Below are 19,306 nucleotides of genomic sequence, written 5' to 3' on the forward strand. Positions count from 1 at the left end.
AGAGACAGGGAGCAGGGGCTGCTCAGCACTCCTGGGCGGGGGGGACAGTGAGAGACAAACAGGGTGACTGGGGGGATTGAGAAGGCAATGCAAAGCTTTACATCTACACTTAAATCCTGCCAAGACTCTGCTTGGCTAAATGCCACCCCCAGCCGACACCAGTCTCAGGAACAAAGCTGGTGGACTCAGCCCAAGTCCTAGCTGAGAAGATACACTCCAGCCACAAAGCCCATCCTGCTTTTCTGGTCCCATGGCAGTACCACTGCCTGTCAGTCCACTAAACTCTGGGCTTTTTGGTGCACAGACCATTTCTGCTGGGGAAGCACAGGTGGCGCAGGCTCCCGAAGCCTAACTCACAACAATGTCAGCAGAGACCGGAGTCACCAGTGTCATCGCTCAGCAGGTCCCTCTCTCCAGGCTGTCTGCTCTGTGGATTCATTCCTCCTGGGCCAAAAGGACGGCACCTCTTGGCACCTCTGAACTTGCAAGCACTGCCCAAGAGAAAGCAGGGCCCTGGCCCCATGCCACCATGGCCAACCTGAAGTGTGATTGGGGTTCTTTGTCATCGCCGGGTTATGAGCTCACTGCTGCAGCATGCCAGGCCAGCCAGGCCAGCCAGCCAGCTCTGCCCTAGACATTCGCAACACCGTAGAGACCTAGGAATATACTGTCCCAGAGGGATTTCCAACTGAATCAACAACATCTTTCTTTGGCGCGCTCCCTCCCAAAAGTGGGCTTAGGGGACGTCCCTGAGTCCTGCTCTAGCAAACGTCTCCAGGAGGGGTGGGGGGGCTGCACTGGGCAAGAGGCAGGTGGCTCTGGTGCTCCAGCCCAGCCTTAGCACCAGCCCTGCTGGGGACAGCCCTACGCAAGCAGGGCAGGGAGAAGACGTCCCCCTTCAGCTCCTCAGCTCAGAGGAGACCAGAGGGGAGTGCTGGTTTGGGGAGCCGGGCAGCAAGCTGGCCTGGACAGAGCTTTGGCACACATGGGACTGTACCGAGGGTTGTAGCCCAGCACTCAAGTAACAGAGGAGGGTTAAGGCAGGAATTTAGGCATCTGGTAGAAGGTTTTAACCCTTTCTGAGGTGCCTGTTTTATGGATCATAACTCTTACAAACATGTCCCCTTTCCAGTCTGCTGGTTCCTGTGCTAAGCAACACAGTGCTCAGCTCTCAGTGCTGCAAGATGCCCTGTGCAGGTCAAGGCTCCCCTTCGTCCTGTCGGCCCTGTGACCAGCCACGGCTGTGTGACATTCTGCGAGACAGACTTCACAGCCACCAAGCACCCTCCCTGCAGTCATTCTCCCTCTCTCTGTGCCTGGCAGCATTTCAATACGAGAGCTCAATTGCTGGCTTTCCCCAACTTTTCCTTTGCAAAATATCTTTCTCTACACCCAGCCACAAAGCTCTGTCAGGTCCCCCAGGCACCCAGACCCACCAGCTGCACAGATACAAACAGCACGGTCAGATCAGGGCTGTGTGTCAGATGGAACGGTACCTATGTCAGGTCCCTAATTCACCTTTGCGCCCCCCCCCCCCCCATCTGCTGCCTGCCCAGCATGCACAACCAATGCTCAAGAACAACTCATCACCTGGCACGCACCAACCCTGCTGTGCACACCCCATGTCCCCCCCTCCCCTCCACTGCAGAGGGACTCCTGTGTGCACACAGAGCAGAGTGACTTGGGGACAGACTTTTTTCCCTGTAGGATGGGCTGCCACAGGTACAGTGTCCTGTGTGTCACCTTCCACCCTGCTGCAGGCAGCAACAGCAGGCACCGGGGGACAGCTACCCATCCCTGCCCCACACTTTTGACTCAGCAACATCATCAGCTGCACCAACCTCTTTTAAAACATTCCTTGTCCAGCCAACTACCACCCCCAGGACGGGAGACCCCTCTATCCCTCCCAGCGCAGCCCCACCGCACGTGAAGCAGCGACCAAGCGTCTCCCTTCCAACTGCATGCTCCCATCTGAGTGAGTGCGTCACAACTTAATGCTGCCCCCAGACCGTACTGCGCTATGATAGCATCGCTGCTTGGCACGGCCCTGATGAGCCCACCGGGCTGGTTTTGACCACGGGGGCAGCCCAGGAGGCTCTGGGGTACCCCTGCCAGCTTTGCCCCAGCCTGCCTGCAATGCAGGGGCCAGTGAGGACTCTTCTCTTGCTGCCACGCCGGAGGCAGGCACCCGACCGAGGTAGGACGTGCCCAGAGACACCCTGTTCGCTTTTCCCCACCTAGGACCGATGCACACCAGCGTAACACCTCCTGATCGGATGTGGGCTCACAGCGAGCAAGCTCTTGGCGGTAAAAAGCCCTTTTGTGTCCAGGCAGCCGCTCCTTCCCCTCCAGCTCCGCTCGGCTGGGAGCCGGGGCTGCGGCGCTGCCCCTCTGCGCTGCCTTGCGGGCTCTCCCCGCCACCCCAGCCGGGTGCCAGTCTGCCGTGGCCGGGCTGGCACGGCTCAGCGCAGCCCTTGGCGGGGAGCCCGCAGAGCTTGTCACTTATGCTAGGCTGGAGGGCTGGTCCCAGCGGTACGGCTCTGTCCTGGATTCTTCTCGCAGCGATGTTTTCGAGCAAGCGTTGCTGTCAAACCACGGTAAGCGGCGCAATGTCACCCAGGTCTCGCCGTGCTCCCGCTACCCCCGTGCTCGGGGTGGGATGGGGGGAGGATGGCAGGGTCGGAGAGGGGGACCCTCGGGCGGAGGGGGTGTGATGGGCACCCGGCTCCGCAGAAAGCAGGCAGGGGAGGGAGATGGGGCTGGCTGCTCGCTACATCCACGCCAGCGCTGAGGCTCTCGCAGCGGGCGGGCGGGCCGGCCGGCCGTCGGCTGGCCGGCCGTGTCCGTCCGCCCGTCCGCCCGCCCGTGTCCCCGCCGGGGCGCAGGGCGCTGCGCATCCCCCCCGCGGCGCCCCCCGCTCCGCCGGCCCCGCCGCTTACCGGCTTCTTCTTGCGGCGGCTCTGGAGGCGGCTGACCACCAGGTCGGTGTAGAGCACCGGCTTGAGGGTGCGGGAGCGCTGGGGCCAGCCGTAGCAGAAGGTCTCCACGCCGCGGTAGTTGCGCCCGTAGCGCACCGAGCACATGGAGCGGGACCGCATGCGCCCCGCGCTGCTGTTGATGCTGTTGACGCCGATCATCCTGCCGGCGGCGGCGCGGGCGGCGGCGGGGTGCCCGGCGGCCCTGCCCGGCCCTGCCTGCCCTGCCTGCCGCGGCCCGCTCCGCCGCCGCCGCCTGTTGAAGCCGGGCCGGGCCGGGCAGGGCTCGGCGGCTGCTGCCCGACAGAGGCGGGGCCCCGCCCCGCCCCGCCCGCCGCAGCCAATGGCGACCCGCGGCGCCCGGCCGAGCCGAGCCGAGCCGAGCGGGGCCGAGGGGGGCCGAGCCGAGCCGAGCCGGGCCGGGCCGGGCCGAGCGGTGGAGCCGGGCCCGCGGAGGCAGCGGCCAGCACCCCGCGCCGGTAGGACACCGTCGCCGGCACTGATGCCCCCGGAGCTGTCCCCGGGGCACCAGCTGGCCGTCCCTGCCTCCTTTCCGTCCCAGCAGGGAGAGCGGGAGCAGGTGGCTGGAGCCTCCTGGGCTCACGGGGCTGGGGGGCAGCGACGGAGGTGACACCTCCTGGCTCCAGGCGGCCCCTCCACTCTGTGCCAGCTGGGCAAGCTCCAAAGCTGCTGCAGCAGCCCAGCCCGCACCAGGGACCTCCAAAGGGCTGAGCTGGCAGGAGATGGGCCCAGCGGAGCTGTGCTCAGATCTTCCATCTTCAGTGCCTACCCCACGCTTAACCCTCCTGCCCGTCCTTTCGAGGTCAGGCCACAAAAAGCAGTAGCTGAAGCCGCCCAGCTGGTTAAGGGCAGGACATAGGTGCTCCGGGCAGCTGTTCCCGTGAAGAGGGCTGGGCATCCTTGCAGAAGGCATGAGGATCGATGCGTAATTTAGTTAGGCTTGACTGAGTAGGAGATGCGGCCAGTGGAGAAGCGGAAATTTTCCACTCTGTCCTAACTGCTTGGCATAGCGATTGCTGGGCAAAACTTGCGAGGGAGGGGGCATGGGTGCCTGGCACATCAGACGTGCTGTGCCACCCCTGAGGCCGGGGGGAGCCAGGGGAGCCAGGGGCAGGGCAGTGCATTGCCCCCAGGGGAAACAGGCAAAAAAAAAAAATAGCCCGGGGGATTAGACTGAGCAAGCGTTCCTGTGATTACAGCTCAGAGGTGGGAGCCGGGGCTTTCTTCCCACATTGCTAATCACTTACCCAGCACTCTGAGCGTCTGAGCTTTGCCGTTGCGCCTCCAAGCTGGAAGGTGGGGGCCCATCCTACCTTCCTCCCCCAGGGACCCGACTGCATTGTCAAGCTTAATTCATTAAAATCTGTGAAGTGCTCTGGGCTCCTAGGCTGGAAGGCAGCACAGATCTGGCTCACTCCTGTAATCGCTAAGCAGCACTGAGGAGAAATGAGGTCTGATTTGGCCATACTGTGTTGCTGCCAGCCAGCAAAGCACAAGGTTAAGCTAAAAGAGTAAGGAAAGTGGGGAAGAACTAAGGCTCCACAAAGTGATCAATCATGTAAAGGTCAAATCCACATCTGAAATAGACAATCAGCAACGGTGAGTGAAATCCCAGGGGGCCTGGGCTAAAATCACATCAACAAGAGAAGAGCAACATCTCAAGAGCTAACCAAAATACCACCAACTCCTGGATGCCCTGCTTCGCCTCCTTCCTTGCTGTGTGGACAGGTGCCTTCATTTGGCCACAGGAGTTCAGGTCCAAGCCTGCAGACATGGGCACCCTCGGGCATGCTGTTATACGGGTTCTTATACCCCCAGCATGGCTCCCTGCCCCGGTGGGGAGGACACCCGAAATGGAGAGCTGGGCAGCCCTGCCTGCCGAGTATGATTCTCCAGAGGAGCCCTCAGAGCCAGAGAAAAGGGTTTCCAGCAGCAGTGCCGGTAAGGCATCGCTGCCTTAGCTCTAGCAGCAGTGCTGTGCAGGGCACAGCAAGGCACTGCCAGTGAGGGGGACGCGGTGCTCAGCTGTGAAATCACAGGCTTTCAAGTGTTTTCGTTTCTTCTGCATAAAACTGGGATTGTTTACATGTATTATCTAGTAGCAGATAAAGTTCTTATCTGACTCAAGCTGCCACCCGCTCTCAGGCATCATGCTGCATTTATCTTGGGACTCCCTTCAGCCAGAGACAAGGGGTGTGCCCAGGGTCCCCACAGGTCTGTTCCCAATGCTGCTCCCAGAGTCACAGGGGATAGTGGCCTTGTGTCCCCTGCAGCCACCTAGGTCCTGCCCTGCTGTCCCCATTCCCTGGTGGCGAGTGCTGTGGGTGAGGACCACCCCCAGCCCTCCAGCTCTGAAGCCTGTGGGGTAGCAGCCTGCGCTGTCTCCCCAGGCAGGCTTGGAAGAGCCCCCAGGACCCTTCTTCTGCACTGCTGGAGCTGTCCAAGACCCAGGCCTGAGCTTTGGGAAGCTCCTGTGAAGTCTGCCAGCCCTTCCCCTCCCCTGCTGCCCTTAGGAAATGCGTGTGCTCCTGGAGTGCTAAAATTAGCCAGCCAGCTGTGCGGTGCGCTTGCATAGGAGCCTCAGTCCCCAGGCACGGCCTGCCAGCCAAGTCCGCTGAGGAAGCAGCATTCTACCCGGGGTAACAGGGCTAGCACAGGCTGACACAGGGAGGGCAGCAGGAGAGCCTTTCCCCATTTCGCTGCCCCCTGAGCCTGTGTGGGGACCAAAGCACCAAGCAGCCAAAAGCAGTGGGCAGAAGGGAGAGGGTGTCTTCTCTGGCTGAGCCTGGCAAAGGCTGCCCAGGAGAGGCAGAGCCCCTTCAGGCGCCACTCCTTGCCAGCCCCCTCCCCAGCACAGGCCAACAGCACTTTTCCCATCTCACGCACCCCAGGATCCCGCTCCCCCTTGCAGGGGCAGGGGCTCCCTGAAGCAGAACGGTGCTTCAGGCGAGGAGCTGCAGCCTGGCCTGCATGTGGTTCCTCATGCTGCCTTTCGCTTCCCCCTCCCCAGCACAGCTCCTGTACAGAGGCGGCTGAAAAGCAGCGGTGGGAAGCACTGCAGCTGCAGAGGGAACAGGCCATTTTTAGCAGAGCAGCCTCCCCGCTGCTGGGCTGCAGGCAGAGCTGTGCAGGGTTGTGCTGCAGCCTCCCCCCACTCCCTTGCACCCAGCAAAGGTCTTGGCCCCTACCCACGAGAGAAAGGCTGTAGGTTCGTGGCACTTCCTCTCTGCCCTATTTCCCACTGGCTGGGATCTGATGGGCTAACTCGATCTCACGTGTTTAAACTGCTAGTACTTTTGGGGGTGAAGTTTAACGGGGATGGGGCAGTGCCTGAAGTGCGATTACCCAACCGTGGAGTGCCAGGAGCTGCAAAGGGGGCATGGCAAGGAGCCTGCAGAACTCAGATGCTCCAGGGTGCAGCAGCACTGGAGGGCTGGGGTTCAGGGTCCTCATTTTGGATGCTTCTATTCCATGTCGGGTGCTTAAAGCCTTTTCTGGAGCTGGGTTTAAAATTAGAGGAGAATTTTTCTTGAGTAACTCCTTTTCATGGCAAAGCGTGGGCTGAGAGGGAGGACAGCCCTATTGAGAGCTGCTGGTAACCCCTTAATGATGGGGTGAGCGACGCAGCCAGGAATAGACCCACAGAGGCTGAAAAGGGAGCTCAGCTTTTCACCTTCTGTTGCCTTTTTTCATCGACTATCTCCCTCCATCGTGGCTCCAGCATCCTGTGGAAACCCATCTTCCACATTATGAGTATTTACCAACCATAGTGCTTCACCAACAGCAATGGTTGCTGTCCATGGGAGCTAAGCCTATTCCCAGGGCCCAAGACGGGGAGACAGCAGCTCAGAAAACCCTCTCGAGAACAGGCAATGCCAGAGAAGCGCAGCAGTCCAAGACCAAAGGTGCTCACTGAACACTGCCTGTCCTGGGCAAGCCCCACTGGGAACTGGGTCACACAGGGAGAAGGCAGGAGTCCCCCAGTCACACCAGTGCAGTAAGTTCCATCTCTGGGGCTTTAACCACCAGCCCACCCTCCCCATCGTCATGCCTTGCCCATGTCACCGGAAATGTTCCCTCTGCCACCAGAGATGGCTCCAGTCCCAGGGCCTGGCCACAGCTTTGGGGTCCAGTGCTCCAGGGAGCCAGGAAGAGCCGAGTACCATGGGGCTGACACCACAAAGCTTCTGGCTGCAGCTGGGCAAACCAACTCTAGTAAGCTACCCCTACATGTGCCACCTTGCCTGCGATGCAGGCACAGCAAGAGCAGCAAGGGAATCAGGACCCCAGCTGGAGCTCCAGCATCCTCCTGGGGGAATGGGGCAGCCCACATTCCCCTCAGTAAGGCAGGAGGAAAACTGCGAGCCAAGGGACCAACACCGTTCCTCCATAAGAATGGACACATTCATTGCATCCCACGTAGCCATCCATGTGATCCTGCCCAAAGCTCTCACTTTTGTTCCTGCTGCTTGGCTGGCCAGGAAGAGTGATCAAATTTACCTTGAGCAGCTCCTTGGGGAAGTCAGTGCCTCCGTTGAGTCCCTCCAAGTTGCCAATGAAGTCAGAGCAGGACATTCTCTTCCCAATGTTCTGGGGGAGCCAGGGGGAGAGAAACATGGGGGTTACCTTTGGGTCAGGGACTGATGCTGGCTGGAGTAGGTCCCAAAGCCCAGGAACAGACCCCCCACCTCTGCAGCAGCGTGAGAGACCAGCCAGATCTCAGGGAGGCTGCTTGCAGGTGCTTGCTGCTGGCTTTGCCTAGACTCCAGGAGTTTTAAATAGCCTCCTTTTTCTAAGTTGGTGCTACTCACTTCTGATAGCAGCTGGTTTTGGAGTCTCACTCCCACCTTCTCTCTCTGTCCACTTTTCTGTCCTCATCCCATCTCCACATCTTCCAGCTCAGCACACCTCCTCCAAAGCCCCACTCTCGGCTTTGCCAGCCCAGCCTCTCGTACAGCCTTTCTCCTCCCTCCTCCCCAGACATGTTAGGGGTGACCAGGGTCCCATGCCTCCTGCTCACGTGGCTCTGTCTTTGCAAGTCCTCACTCTTCCCCCAGCACCTATGGTTCAGGGCAGCGGGGTCAGACAGTGCAGAGAGAGAAGGGGCCGATGGCAGTGGGAACTTACGTGTCCATGCAGATCTGTGTTTAGTAGCATCAGAGCACAGGTGAGAGTGTGGGCTCCATCTGCAGCACAAGCACAAGACAGGAATTAGAGCCCCCAGCTCAGCCCCACAGCTGGTGCTCCAGACTCTCAGCATGTCAGGCAGGGCATGGGGGCTCCGAGCCCCCCTGAGCCTGCTCCTCCCACCCCAGGCACACGGGGCGCACAGCAGTCAGTGCAGCGCTGGCAGCATGTGGGTGAGTAGGTAGGAGGCCACTGAATTAAAGCTGGTCCCAAACCTGAGCGTACAAACTCCCTTCCAAGCCTGCAGCTCCTTCAGCCAGGCAGTGATACTGCGGCTAATCCTGCAGAGCATCTAGCATGGCAAGGTGGGACCGGCACAGCCCTCTGCCAGCCAGGTAGCATGAACCTCACTTGCCCCAGAGCCAGCCCAGAGAAGACCCAGCACGTGATTGCACACAGGAGAGGTGCAGAGACATGAAACGGTACTAAGTGGGTGTCTGTGCTTCCCCGAGTGCTGGGCACCCGAGTTTTCTCACCTGGCTATTCCCTGAGCTGAGGGTCTGAGGGCTGTGGTCTATTTGGTGAGGAGGGCCTTCTTCCGCCTCTTGTGCTAATCTGCTCAAGGTCAGAATTAAGGATGGGTTGAGCCCTAATTATGAATGATCCAACCGGAGCAGTTTTTAAAAAAAATAAAAAAAATCTGACACATCTGTCATTTGAGGGAAATAACTGGGGCTGTCGCCTAAGGCATCAGTACAGGCTCTCAGCATGCTCTCTGGTTTCAGTTTGAGCACCTTCACCGAGATGACGAACGCATGGGCTCGCTTGAAACGCACACATATGCACACACAGACATGCACAGTTTCTTACCCTCCGAAGAGATGGCATTGGGATTACACTCGTAATAGCGCTGGGAAAAATGAGCCAGGACTCGCTCTCGCTCTTGCGTCTCTCCCATCAAGGCCAACTCCTTTAGAAAGGACCTGAAGAAGCAGCAGCAGCGTTGGTCACACATGAAGCTCACCAGCAGCTTCTCCAACCCACCCTGGACAGGAGTGGAGCTGTGCTTTCTGGTTTGGAGACCCCCCCTGTGTGCTGGATGAAGCCCTGCCATTGCACATCCCTCCCAACCTGCTGCGGGACTCCCCTCCAAGCCTACAGCACCATACCCCGCCAGCACATTGCAGAGACCTACAGCCAGCCCCAGGAACTACACTGGGAAAGGAGGTGGGGGTAACATCAGGAGGGTCTGGGCTCAAGGCCTGGAATTCCAGTCCTAGGTGAACCTGACTGTCACCTGACTGCACTGACCATTGAGTTAAGGCCACTTTCTTGGCTGTGTGACTGAGAGACCACTTTGGGAAACACCCTCCCCTATTTAAGAGGTAAGAGGATCCCCAGGTGGGAATCACAGGGTCTCCCTGCTCCTGCAGATCTCTGTGTGACTGCAGAGGGCACAGTCTGCTGGGACCCCACTGGGGTGGCCACCACACACGCACACATGTACACGCACTCAGCCCTGACCTGAGAGCCTGGTCCAGGCTCATCCCCGTGAACACGAAGAACTTCAGGTACTCCCCTGCCACCATCCTGCTGAACTCGTTGCTGAAATAGAAAAGGGTGTGGGGGGTGGGGGGTGGCGAGAGTGGGATCAACCAGACCATGGGGGCAGCCGAAGGCACAGAGGGGTGGGGTGGATTCTAGGAGGCTTGGAGCTCCCCAGGGATGTGGGAAGCATGCCAAGGACAGAGACACCCCACACTCCCATGAAACTCAGAGGAGTCATGCACAGATCCAATGGGAATACTGGGCACGTAAGAGAAACCGGAGAAGCTAGAGCTGGAAGGGCCTGCAAGAGGTCAGCTAGCCATCCCCCTGCCCCAACACCTTACTGAAGCATCCAAGATGCAGTCATGGTAGGAAGGTACCAAAACCTGGATGTCTCCTAGGTTTTAAGACCTTCAGAGTGAACACCTGGTACAGATGTACCAGTCACAGGGAGCGGGCTTTGGGGTCCTGCCAGCTATGCCCTGCCAGCCCAGTGCCCCACAAAGGTAGCAGCTGAGGGTGTACCGCACATACAGGTGGGCCCCTTGCAGAACAGAACGTTCCTTGTGAATACCCACACGTACTTCTTCCCCAAGTGGCGGGCCACATCTGCTTTTTTAAAGCCATCCAGATTGTAGAGCCTCTTGGCCAGGCGTTTGGCAGCCTCCAGGTCAGCCTTGTGCCCATTGGAGAGGGTGTCCGTGCTACCCAGGGCCAGCTGCTCCACGCTGTCCATCTCTGAGTCCGAGTCTGAAACCAACTGGCCCAGGGGGTGGTCACTGCAATGGGAAGGGACACTCCATGTTAGCCTGCCTACAGATCCTCTCCTTGTTCAGCTTCTTGGGAAATGCAGGTTCCTCACCCTGCTTCAGAGACCAGCTACTCACTGCTGGGACCCAGGATGAACAACACTGGTTAGACACAGTCCGAAGTCAGGTCTGAGAGCTAAGGGAAGGTTTGGGGATGCAGCTGGAGGAGTGGTGGGGTGACAGGACAGCTCCAGTGACTGATGACTGGACCAAGGCACCCAAACCCATGTCCAAACTGGATGTGGAGAGGCAGGACTACTGCTCCAAAGTCCCCCACCCTGAGCCTGTGAAACTGCATGTGTGGGCTCAGGCTTTGCCAAGCTCAGCTGTAGCAGAGACTTGGAGCAGAAACACACGCACATCACATGCTGTCCTACAGATCTGCACTAATTTTTTAACCTGGACAAACTCCTTGTGCTGCTCTCGAGTGTAGTTTCTGCCCGAGACAAAATGACTAGAATTTCTTTACTCACTTTTTCCCACCCACTGACTTCAAAGCACTTCACATAAGGGAAAATTGAGGCAGAGAGGGTGAAGACGAATGAACCCCCCCCAGCCTCCCAGCTCACAGTGGGGTGTACTGTCTTCTTCAGGCTGCCCATCAGCTCTCAGCCCATCATGCCTTAAATGGCCACATTAGGAGACACTCTTGGCTTAGCCCCTGAAGCAGTCTGACTCAGCGGTACAGAAGTTATCCCAACCAAAAAGCTGGTTGAATCTAATCAACAACGAACGTTAAGCAACTCTGACCTCGCCCAAATTTTCTGGCAGCCCTCCCAATGTTCCAGTCTGATTTATTTTTAAAAGTCTCTAATTGACTTTGAAGAGGCCTGCTCTCCTGAGCCAATTACCCAGGCCAATCTCCTTGAGGCTCCGCTTCTTCCACGAAGGGCAGGCCTCCTTGCTGCTCAGCGCTGCCCATCCCAAGGGAGCCCTGCGCAGCACTGATAGGCTGTCCCATGCCTCGGGGGGCTCTCGGGTGCCTTCCTCCCACCCTCCCAGCATCCCCAGCCAGTGTGCAATGGGGGAAGCTGCTCTGTGCTCAAACCTGTGGGCCAGACATTTCCCTGGTGAAAGTGGCTCTGACACCCTGCAAGTCCCTGGGGAGATGCACCTGGCTCACCCCATCACTGAGCTTGGCAGTGCCAGGCAGTGATTGTCATAAGACTTGGATGGGTGGCCCAGGGCAGATCCGTGCCCGTTTGGCACCAGGCCTCCCCAGGGAGCCTGTCCGTCACCCCATGCCACCCTGGTGGGAGCAGCCACAAAAGGGGGCACAAGGTCACTAGGAGCTCACCAGCTCTGAGTCTGCCTGCTCTGGGGAGCTGCACTGGGCAGGAGGCTTCCAGCACCACTGTCTGCATCACCAGTACACCCCAGCACACCCCATCCCATGGGAATCCCTCCCACCTGCCTAAAATGTCTCCTCCTCCCAAATAGTGTGGCCGCATCCAAAGGTGCTGCTGGCATGGGCCCTGGTGCCCGCTGCCCTCTAGCTGTGCCCGGTTGTGCCTGCACTGTCTGGCAGGGCCAAAGCTGCCCTGGGGAGCGCCCGACAGCAGGACAGGCTGAGTGCTGCTGGGCCAGTGCTGGGCACACACCTCAGCCTCGCCTCAGCTCCTTGTGCAGCTCCAGCCACTGTGCCCTCAGCCAAGGACAGTGCTCACAGGGTCTTTGCCTCCCAGCAGCAGAGGAGACGAATTCATCCCAGCAACTGGCACCTGCCGGTCATGGGTTGTGGTGACTGTATTTTTTGCTAAAACTCTATCTGCTATCACAGGGTACAGGCACTGTTCCCTTCCCAGCCCAGTGGCTCCAAGGCTGCTTTTCCAGCCACAAGCTGAGCTACAAAACTCAAACACACCCCTCCACCACTCCCTATGCTCCAACTGCACCTCCAGAGCAAGGGGCTGCCGAGTCACCCCCTGAAGACCTTTTCATTCTCAACCACCATCACTAAAAACTCCCAATACCCTTCTGGACCTTGCCTGTCCTGCCTGAGAGGTTGTCCTCCCTCACATGGCCAGTTCCTGGAGCCTCCAGGGGCAAACCTAGAGCTCTGAGTCTCCTCCTGTGACCTCTCTTCCCAGTCTGTGGTCCTCAGCTTTCCTACCTAGCGCTGAGCATCCAGGCATGGGGCCATATACAAAACCTCTCTTGTCCTTCAACATCTGCAGGCTCCCAACCTGTGGCTGCAATTCTTGCCATGCTTCTTGCAATGGGCATGCAGGGATCACAGCCTGGGTCTCAAAGCAGCTCTACGAGCGGGATCTGCTGTCCCCTCCCTCACCAAGTCTCCATACTGAGTTGGGGTTTTACACCAGTAAAGCATAACCTTGCTCTCAGGATGAGGCACTACCCAGCCATGCCATGAAATGTGTTTTCTTCCAACACTCAAGTCACTCTCATGCTGTTAAATATGGACCATCAGCCTGGATAGGCTGGGAGGGCCCCATTCGTGGCACCCATCTGTCACCACTCAAAGCCCCAGCTAACTTGGAGAATGTGCATCTTAAAGAGAGAAAAGCAAGCCCAATCCTCAAGCAAATGGAGAACAGTGCAAAGAGCTGTGTCCATGTCTGAGGCAACTGAGGTGATGCTAATTTTCTTGCCAATGAGCTAATGTCTCAGGGTAGTTTTTTTTAGTGAACTTTCTAAAGTGACATTTCAGTTTGGCTTGAAGAAACACTGAGATAATATTTTTTACATTAGTTACATTTTCAACCCGAGAGCTGGTCCGCACTTGAGGACTAAAGATTAAAGTTGGTATTATGCAAGTAGCCTCAGCATGCCTGAAATGAGTCATCGCCGCTGCCCACCTAAGACAGCCACTGCTGCCCCCAATGTCGCTGGGAGCACAGGTCCCCATGTCACCTCAGAGGTGTTCGCCAGAGAGCCCAGGTCCCCAGCACCTCTGTCAGCAGCAGTGAGGCGCTCCTGGGGGTCTCTGCAAGGAAGGCATGTGATCCAGCTCAGGGCTTGCCCCGGGACAGAGGGTCTTCACCAACCACCTCCCACTCCAGCTCAGCATGAGGACTGCGTTGTGCTCCCAGCCCTGGGGAGCTGCTGCAGGACCACGGCCCTACTCGGGGCCACCACACCACAGACGCTCCTTCTCCAGGGCCAGATGCTTCTCCAGAGCCCAAATGTTCCTTCTAGGGGCTAAACACTCCTTTCCTTGAGCTGGATCCTTGTCTCATCCCAATATTCCTCCTCTGGCTGACTGCCTGGAGCCCAGCAGGAGAGACCGCAGCACCTTCCCTGGCTGCAGTGCAGTGTGTCACTGCAGGAGCCCTGACACCCTCTTCTCTACTTTGCCACCACAAAGCAGGTTCACTTTGCACCATGTCCTCTCCATGAACCAGGAGCAAATCTTCTCTCCTGGATGTGGGTTAGCAATAAGGTACTAGGTCAGCAAAGCCTGTCCCAGAGGGCTGACCTCCAGCTCCTGGCTGCCAGCAGGGATGTATCTGCATGGAGGGACCCTTCCCACACTGCCTCTGCATGGTGGGACCCTTACTGCACCAACGCCCTGCTCCCCAGGAGCAGGGAAGGAGGGACATCCCTGGGGACAGGCTGGGCTGGGTGGTCATTAGTTTCAGCTAGGGGTGCTCAGCTGAGCTCCTGGGTTGTCCAGGGCCTGCCTGACACATTTCCAGGTGAGACGCCTGCTGTAGGAAACTCAAAACCTCCAACCATAATCCAAGCACCACTTGGTCCCCATGGGAGACTGGTTTGCATCCTGCATCATGACAGGACAGGGCAGGGAGCCTGATCCGAGTCTGTGAGGGACACGCACATAGAGCAGAGCAGCACTCTGCCCTCGATTCCCGATGCCCCGCATGCATGGCTAGATGCCCAATGCCTCCGCCAAGCGAGCCCAGCCTGCCTAATATTGCTGCTAGGAATGTACCAGACTGGATCTTTAGCTGAGCTAAATAAACGCAGTTCCCTCCATCGGTCTCAGTGGAGTGACTTTGATTTACGACAGCCAAGATCTGGGCTGGTTCATTCCTCACAGAATTGAAGTTAGGGCTGGGAGGACACTTGAAGGTCAGCCAGGCCAGCCTCCAACCACAGGCAGGGATGGTCCTACTTTCTGGCAGCTCTGGAGTCCAACCTGGTCCTCAAATCACCCAGCCACAGCGGCATCCGCCAGCGTTACTGCTACCAGATCCAGGTAGAACTGAACTTTGGGCAGCTGTGCCCCTCCTCAGTCTCGTTTATCTGCAGACTTCCAGAGCCTCCCCTGCAGCACCAGTCCTCTCCAGAGATGCCTGCCTGTCCTCCATCAGCCCATCTCCCCATCCCCTCTTGTGGGGGGCACAATCGCTCCTGCAGAGGGCAGGGGCCAACTCTGCAATCCCACCAAACAATTTCTGGAGCCAGCTGAGAGCCTTAAAATCCAGTTACTCACCTGCTGGATGGAGGGTTGTCTGGTCCTTCAGAGACACAGATGCCATGGGGTCAGCACAGGGAAACCTCGATCTCTTGGACCCTTGGGCAAAGCCCAGCCTAGGCGCTCTGGGTCAGACCTGGGGGCTGGAATTAACACCTGACACAAGGGGCTGCATCCCACAAGGATGTGCCGTTGCCTGTGCCTTGGTGGGCAGCTCTGCCAGCCCGGGGACCCTGCCTGCTGCCCCCATCCTCCATGCCATGGAGGGCTGCTGTGTCCTGTGCCCCAGCTCCTGCTGCCCTTCGTAGCTCAACATGGAAATACTTGGGGAAAAATTCCCCCCCCAGCTTGTGTCCTATTTCTTGCTGTGCCAATGCTTGTGGCATGACGTCTTCATCCTGCGCCCTAGCCTTGTCCCCCTCCTGTGCTCCCACCCCATCCTTTCCTCCTTGCTCTCCTCTCCTTCCTCTGCTCATCCCTCACCCCCAACCTCCCACGTCACACCCCAAATCCACCCTGCGGGGCCCAAAACTGGGCACAGCCCTCAGGGCATCATCTCACCAGTTTGCCCAGTGCCAACTGGGAGCTCAGGCCAGCTGAGAGACCTGCGCTGGCCTCGGGAGAGGGAGGGGCACCGGCTCACCGACTGCTGCAGTAACAAAAGGGACCTTATAAAGAAACACAGCGGAGCTTATTGGCAGGGCCCCGGCGCTCCAGCACACGCTAGCAGCCGCGATCTGGCAGGGAAGAAGGTTCCACTCCCGGCGCATCCCCCTCCTGGGGCGGCTGCCAGCCCTACGGGCTCCCCGGTCCTCCCACGCAGCCGCAGCTCCAGGGCTGAGCTCTCCCTCTAGCGAGGCTCCGTGCGTGCTGCCCCTCACCGTGGTATCTGGCCCTTTTCACCAGGCGGTTTGCAGCCCCCCGCCCCCCACTCCCCCGGCCTTTGCTGCTGCTGCTTTTCCTGCCTGCCCTTCTTTCTGCCCCACCTCGGGCGATCCTGCCGGTTCGGGTCCCGGCAGAGCCTGCCTCGCTCGCCCCTTGCGAGGGGGGCGAGTGATGTCCCCTCCCTCCGCGGGCACTCCTCAGGGACAGGCACGGCTGTGCCCGGGGCCGATGCTGGCTCCGGAGGAGTGGGACGGTCAAGGGGAATTGGGCGGCTAGATTTCAGGGGGCTTGCACCCCCAGGGAGGTGCAATTTGCCCATTTACATCTCCCTGGGGCTGACGCCCCGCAACCCGCAGCGCCTGCCTGCGGGGCCGGCAGCCCCGGGCTGCCGGTGTATGGGACTGCGGCAAGTGGAGTGGCGTTCCGGGTGCCCGCTCGCACCCGACAGCGTGGCAAAGCCCAGCGATTTGGACCCGCAGTTGCCAAAGTCTGGCTGCCACCGCAGGAGCCGACCTCCCTGCAGTCCCCAGGGCTGCCCCGGCTCCCACCTCGCCATCTCGCCAGCACCACGTCTGCCCCCAGCCAGGCCCACCAGCCCCAGAGGGACACCCCCAGCCCTGGAAGGCTCTGCCCACACACACGCTCTGCGGGTCACCATCACAGCCGCGGGGACGGACTGCTTTGACTGCAGCCCTCTGCCCAGCAAGAGCGGGCGACCTGCACACCTTCACTCCCCACCCAGATGGGGCGATAACCTACTCACCAAGCCTCTGCCCCACACTGGGGCTGCCACTGTGGGGTGTCCCGCTGTGGAGACGCAGGGAGAGGGTCCCACACTTGGACCCTTGCTGTTCAGCCACTGCTCCCTCCCTTTCAACCAAGGCCACCAGAGAAGGCTCAGGCATCCCAGCGCCCACCCGGAGAGGCCTTGCTGGGTCTGCACTTAGGCACACTCCCCATGTACAATGTCAAGATAAAAGTCTCAGACTATCGCATGCCGAGGGACACCAGAGCCTTGGTGTGACCTGCAAGGCTGCATGAACCAAGGCCACCGGCCGTGGGGCACACCACATCTCCCCAGCAACGCAGGTGACATCACTGGCTTGGCCATCCCTGCCACTGACAGAGATGGAAAGTCACAGGCTGCAGGACCATGCCCAGCCCAGACCCTGACCCCGACCATTGCAACAATAAACACCAAAGGTTTTGGGGGCACAAGGGGGATGGCTGCAGGGCAGCACACACAGGCCTAGACCTGCTGGTGTTTGTTACCAGTCACCCCTCACGCCAAAGCCCTGCAGCCTGAGGTCACCTCTGCCAATCTTGAGACTGACAGCCAGTGTAAAGCACAGCCTCCACCACAGAACCCCCACTGCCCGGGGTCCCCAGTCCATCTGAGCTGGTGGCAGTCTGTCTGGATTGCTTGTGACCGTGGGCAGTGGTGAATGCCCCTCTCTGGCCCCACTGGCACAGGTGATGTTGTACTACGATGGCTGCAGAGGTTCCTTAGCTCCTTTCCCCAGCAATTTCCATTAAATACCCCTTAGTGGGAGCATCACAAGTATACTCTCTGCTCAAGCAGATCAGCCCTGCCAGGTACCAGGAGACACTGGTTCCAGCTCATGGGAGACTTTGTGGAATCAGCTCAGCTACTTCTTCCTCAAACTACTTGGGAAGCTTCAGCTTTATGGTCTAGAAGCTTCATGGTCTTCAGCTTCATGGTCCACTCAGAGTCTAGAAAGTTGGTAGCACCAGTCATGGGGAAAGAGGAAACTTCTTGCCCCTCTCCCTTGCCAGAAAGCCCTGCCTCCTGAAGACTGACCCTGCAGATGATGGGCTGTCTCAGCCCCTGGTACCCCATGCTTTCCCTGCTTCCCAGTCTAGTTCCTGCTCCCAGTCCCAATCTCCACTCCTCTCCACTGCACAAGACAGCAGATCTCAACCACACCTGCCTCCCTGTCTGACATTGCCCACGGGGGCAGTGAGGGGAAGCTTGCTCCATGCCAGGGAGCAGAGAGCCCGGCTGCTGCCTGCCGGGAGCCTGCAGCAGGGCCCTGCTCCCCCATGCCTCTTTTCTCACCATCTTTCCTGCAGCCTCCACTTCAGGTCACTGCTGGAGCCAGGGCACCTGCTCACCTGCTGTGGGGTAGCATGGTGGTTCTGAACGTCAGATGCAGCCCAGGAGATGGGCAAGAAACAGTGCCTGAATGGGACTAAGAGAAGAGCTGTGCAGGGACCTACAGATAATTAAGGGAATCGTTTCTAAATGGGGAAAGATAGTTGCTTGGGAGTCCATATGCGTGTTAACAGAAGGCAAGACTGGTGCTTATGGTGCTGTGGAAAGCCCAAGCCTCAGGGTCCCCAGGCCAGGGAGTGCAGTGAGGACTGCAGCTGGGTTTCCCCTGTGTTCCCTACCACAAAAGCAGAGGTACTCCTGCTTGTGAGGGCTGGAAGAGGAGAAGACAAGAGGCTCAGCAAAGGTGGGCTCAGCAAAGATCCAGGGCAGTTTGGGGAGGGACTCAACACTCCTCTATGGCCTGTGCCACAGCCCAGTGCTGCTCTGAAACCTGAACTAGGAGGGGAGTGCAGTGCTGCAGCATCCTCGGCACTGCCGGCACGCTCTGCGCTCCACTGACTATAAACTGGTGAGGAAAAACCTCTATTAAGCCACCTCATTGCTGCTGCCAGCTGCACCCTCAGACCTCCCTGTGCCCCTGTGGTGGTGTTGCTGTGGTACAATGGCACCCTGTGGACGATAAGTCAGACACTGTCCTCTCGCTTTCTCCAGGGTGCTCTGTTTCAGTCCCTTGCCTTCGCAGAGGAATAGGAAGCCAATTCTTCCTGCAGAGAGCACTGATCATGGCTGGATACTGCCACCCTTTGCTGCCTTGTGCCTTTCAGACATCATCAGTTTTACTGCACAAACCTTGCCTGGCCTCTGTGGCCTCTGTGCCATGGTGGCACAGAGCCATGTCCCTGGCTTCAGTGTCCCAAAGAAAGGGAAGGCCTAACCTGGCATCTCTCTGCCCCAAAATGCCCTTGGAGTGATCCAGGGACCACAGAGCAGATGTGATACTCCACTCTCCTCTCTTGACTGCAGACACCAAAGACACAGAGCTCAGATCCCCACCTGGCCATCCCAAGCGGAGCCTACAAGGGTGGCATAGGTTGTGACCAGAAGTGACATAGGTTTGGTCTGGAAAAGACCAAACCCAAAAAATTTTGGTGTGGAAAAGACCAAACCCAAAAAATTTTGGTGTGGAAAAGACCAAAGCCTAGAAAGTGGATGAGCGATTCAGAAAGCTCTGGCATTGCACAGAAGGGCAGAGAGAGCTTGCAGGGAGGCAATGCAAACAGGAAGGTCAGTGCTGGCATGACTGAGATACCAAGTTCTCCAAGAGCCGCCAGCTCTGCTGCTGAACCACTAGACCAACCTGACATCCAGACCAGACCTGACCACACTCCAGATGAATGTACCCTGGAAAAGGGAAAAGACGCGGCCTGCCCACCTGCCACGTCACAAGTGCCTCAGCCCAAGATCT

At 58.6% G+C, this 19,306-nt stretch overlaps 1 protein-coding gene across 2 annotated transcripts in view; it reads right to left on the reverse strand.

Annotated features, from left to right (window-relative positions):
* The window catches only part of PSD (pleckstrin and Sec7 domain containing), a 37,065-nt gene that overhangs the window by 8,936 nt on the left and 8,823 nt on the right, over positions 1 to 19,306 (reverse strand). Inside the window, exons 2-7 of one of the 2 annotated variants that reach the window (XM_075025904.1) lie at positions 16,357 to 16,381; positions 10,256 to 10,450; positions 9,648 to 9,728; positions 8,994 to 9,106; positions 8,124 to 8,182; positions 7,497 to 7,586 (exon numbers count right to left, since the gene is read on the reverse strand). In XM_075025904.1, the coding sequence (XP_074882005.1) occupies positions 7,497 to 7,586; positions 8,124 to 8,182; positions 8,994 to 9,106; positions 9,648 to 9,728; positions 10,256 to 10,450; positions 16,357 to 16,381 (563 nt within the window). The remainder of the gene's footprint in view (positions 1 to 7,496; positions 7,587 to 8,123; positions 8,183 to 8,993; positions 9,107 to 9,647; positions 9,729 to 10,255; positions 10,451 to 16,356; positions 16,382 to 19,306) is intronic. The other variant, XM_075025902.1, reaches the window with a different exon arrangement.

The sequence above is a fragment of the Buteo buteo genome, chromosome 4, assembly GCF_964188355.1.
Source record: "Buteo buteo chromosome 4, bButBut1.hap1.1, whole genome shotgun sequence".
In the NCBI taxonomy this organism is placed as follows: Eukaryota; Metazoa; Chordata; class Aves; order Accipitriformes; family Accipitridae; genus Buteo; species Buteo buteo.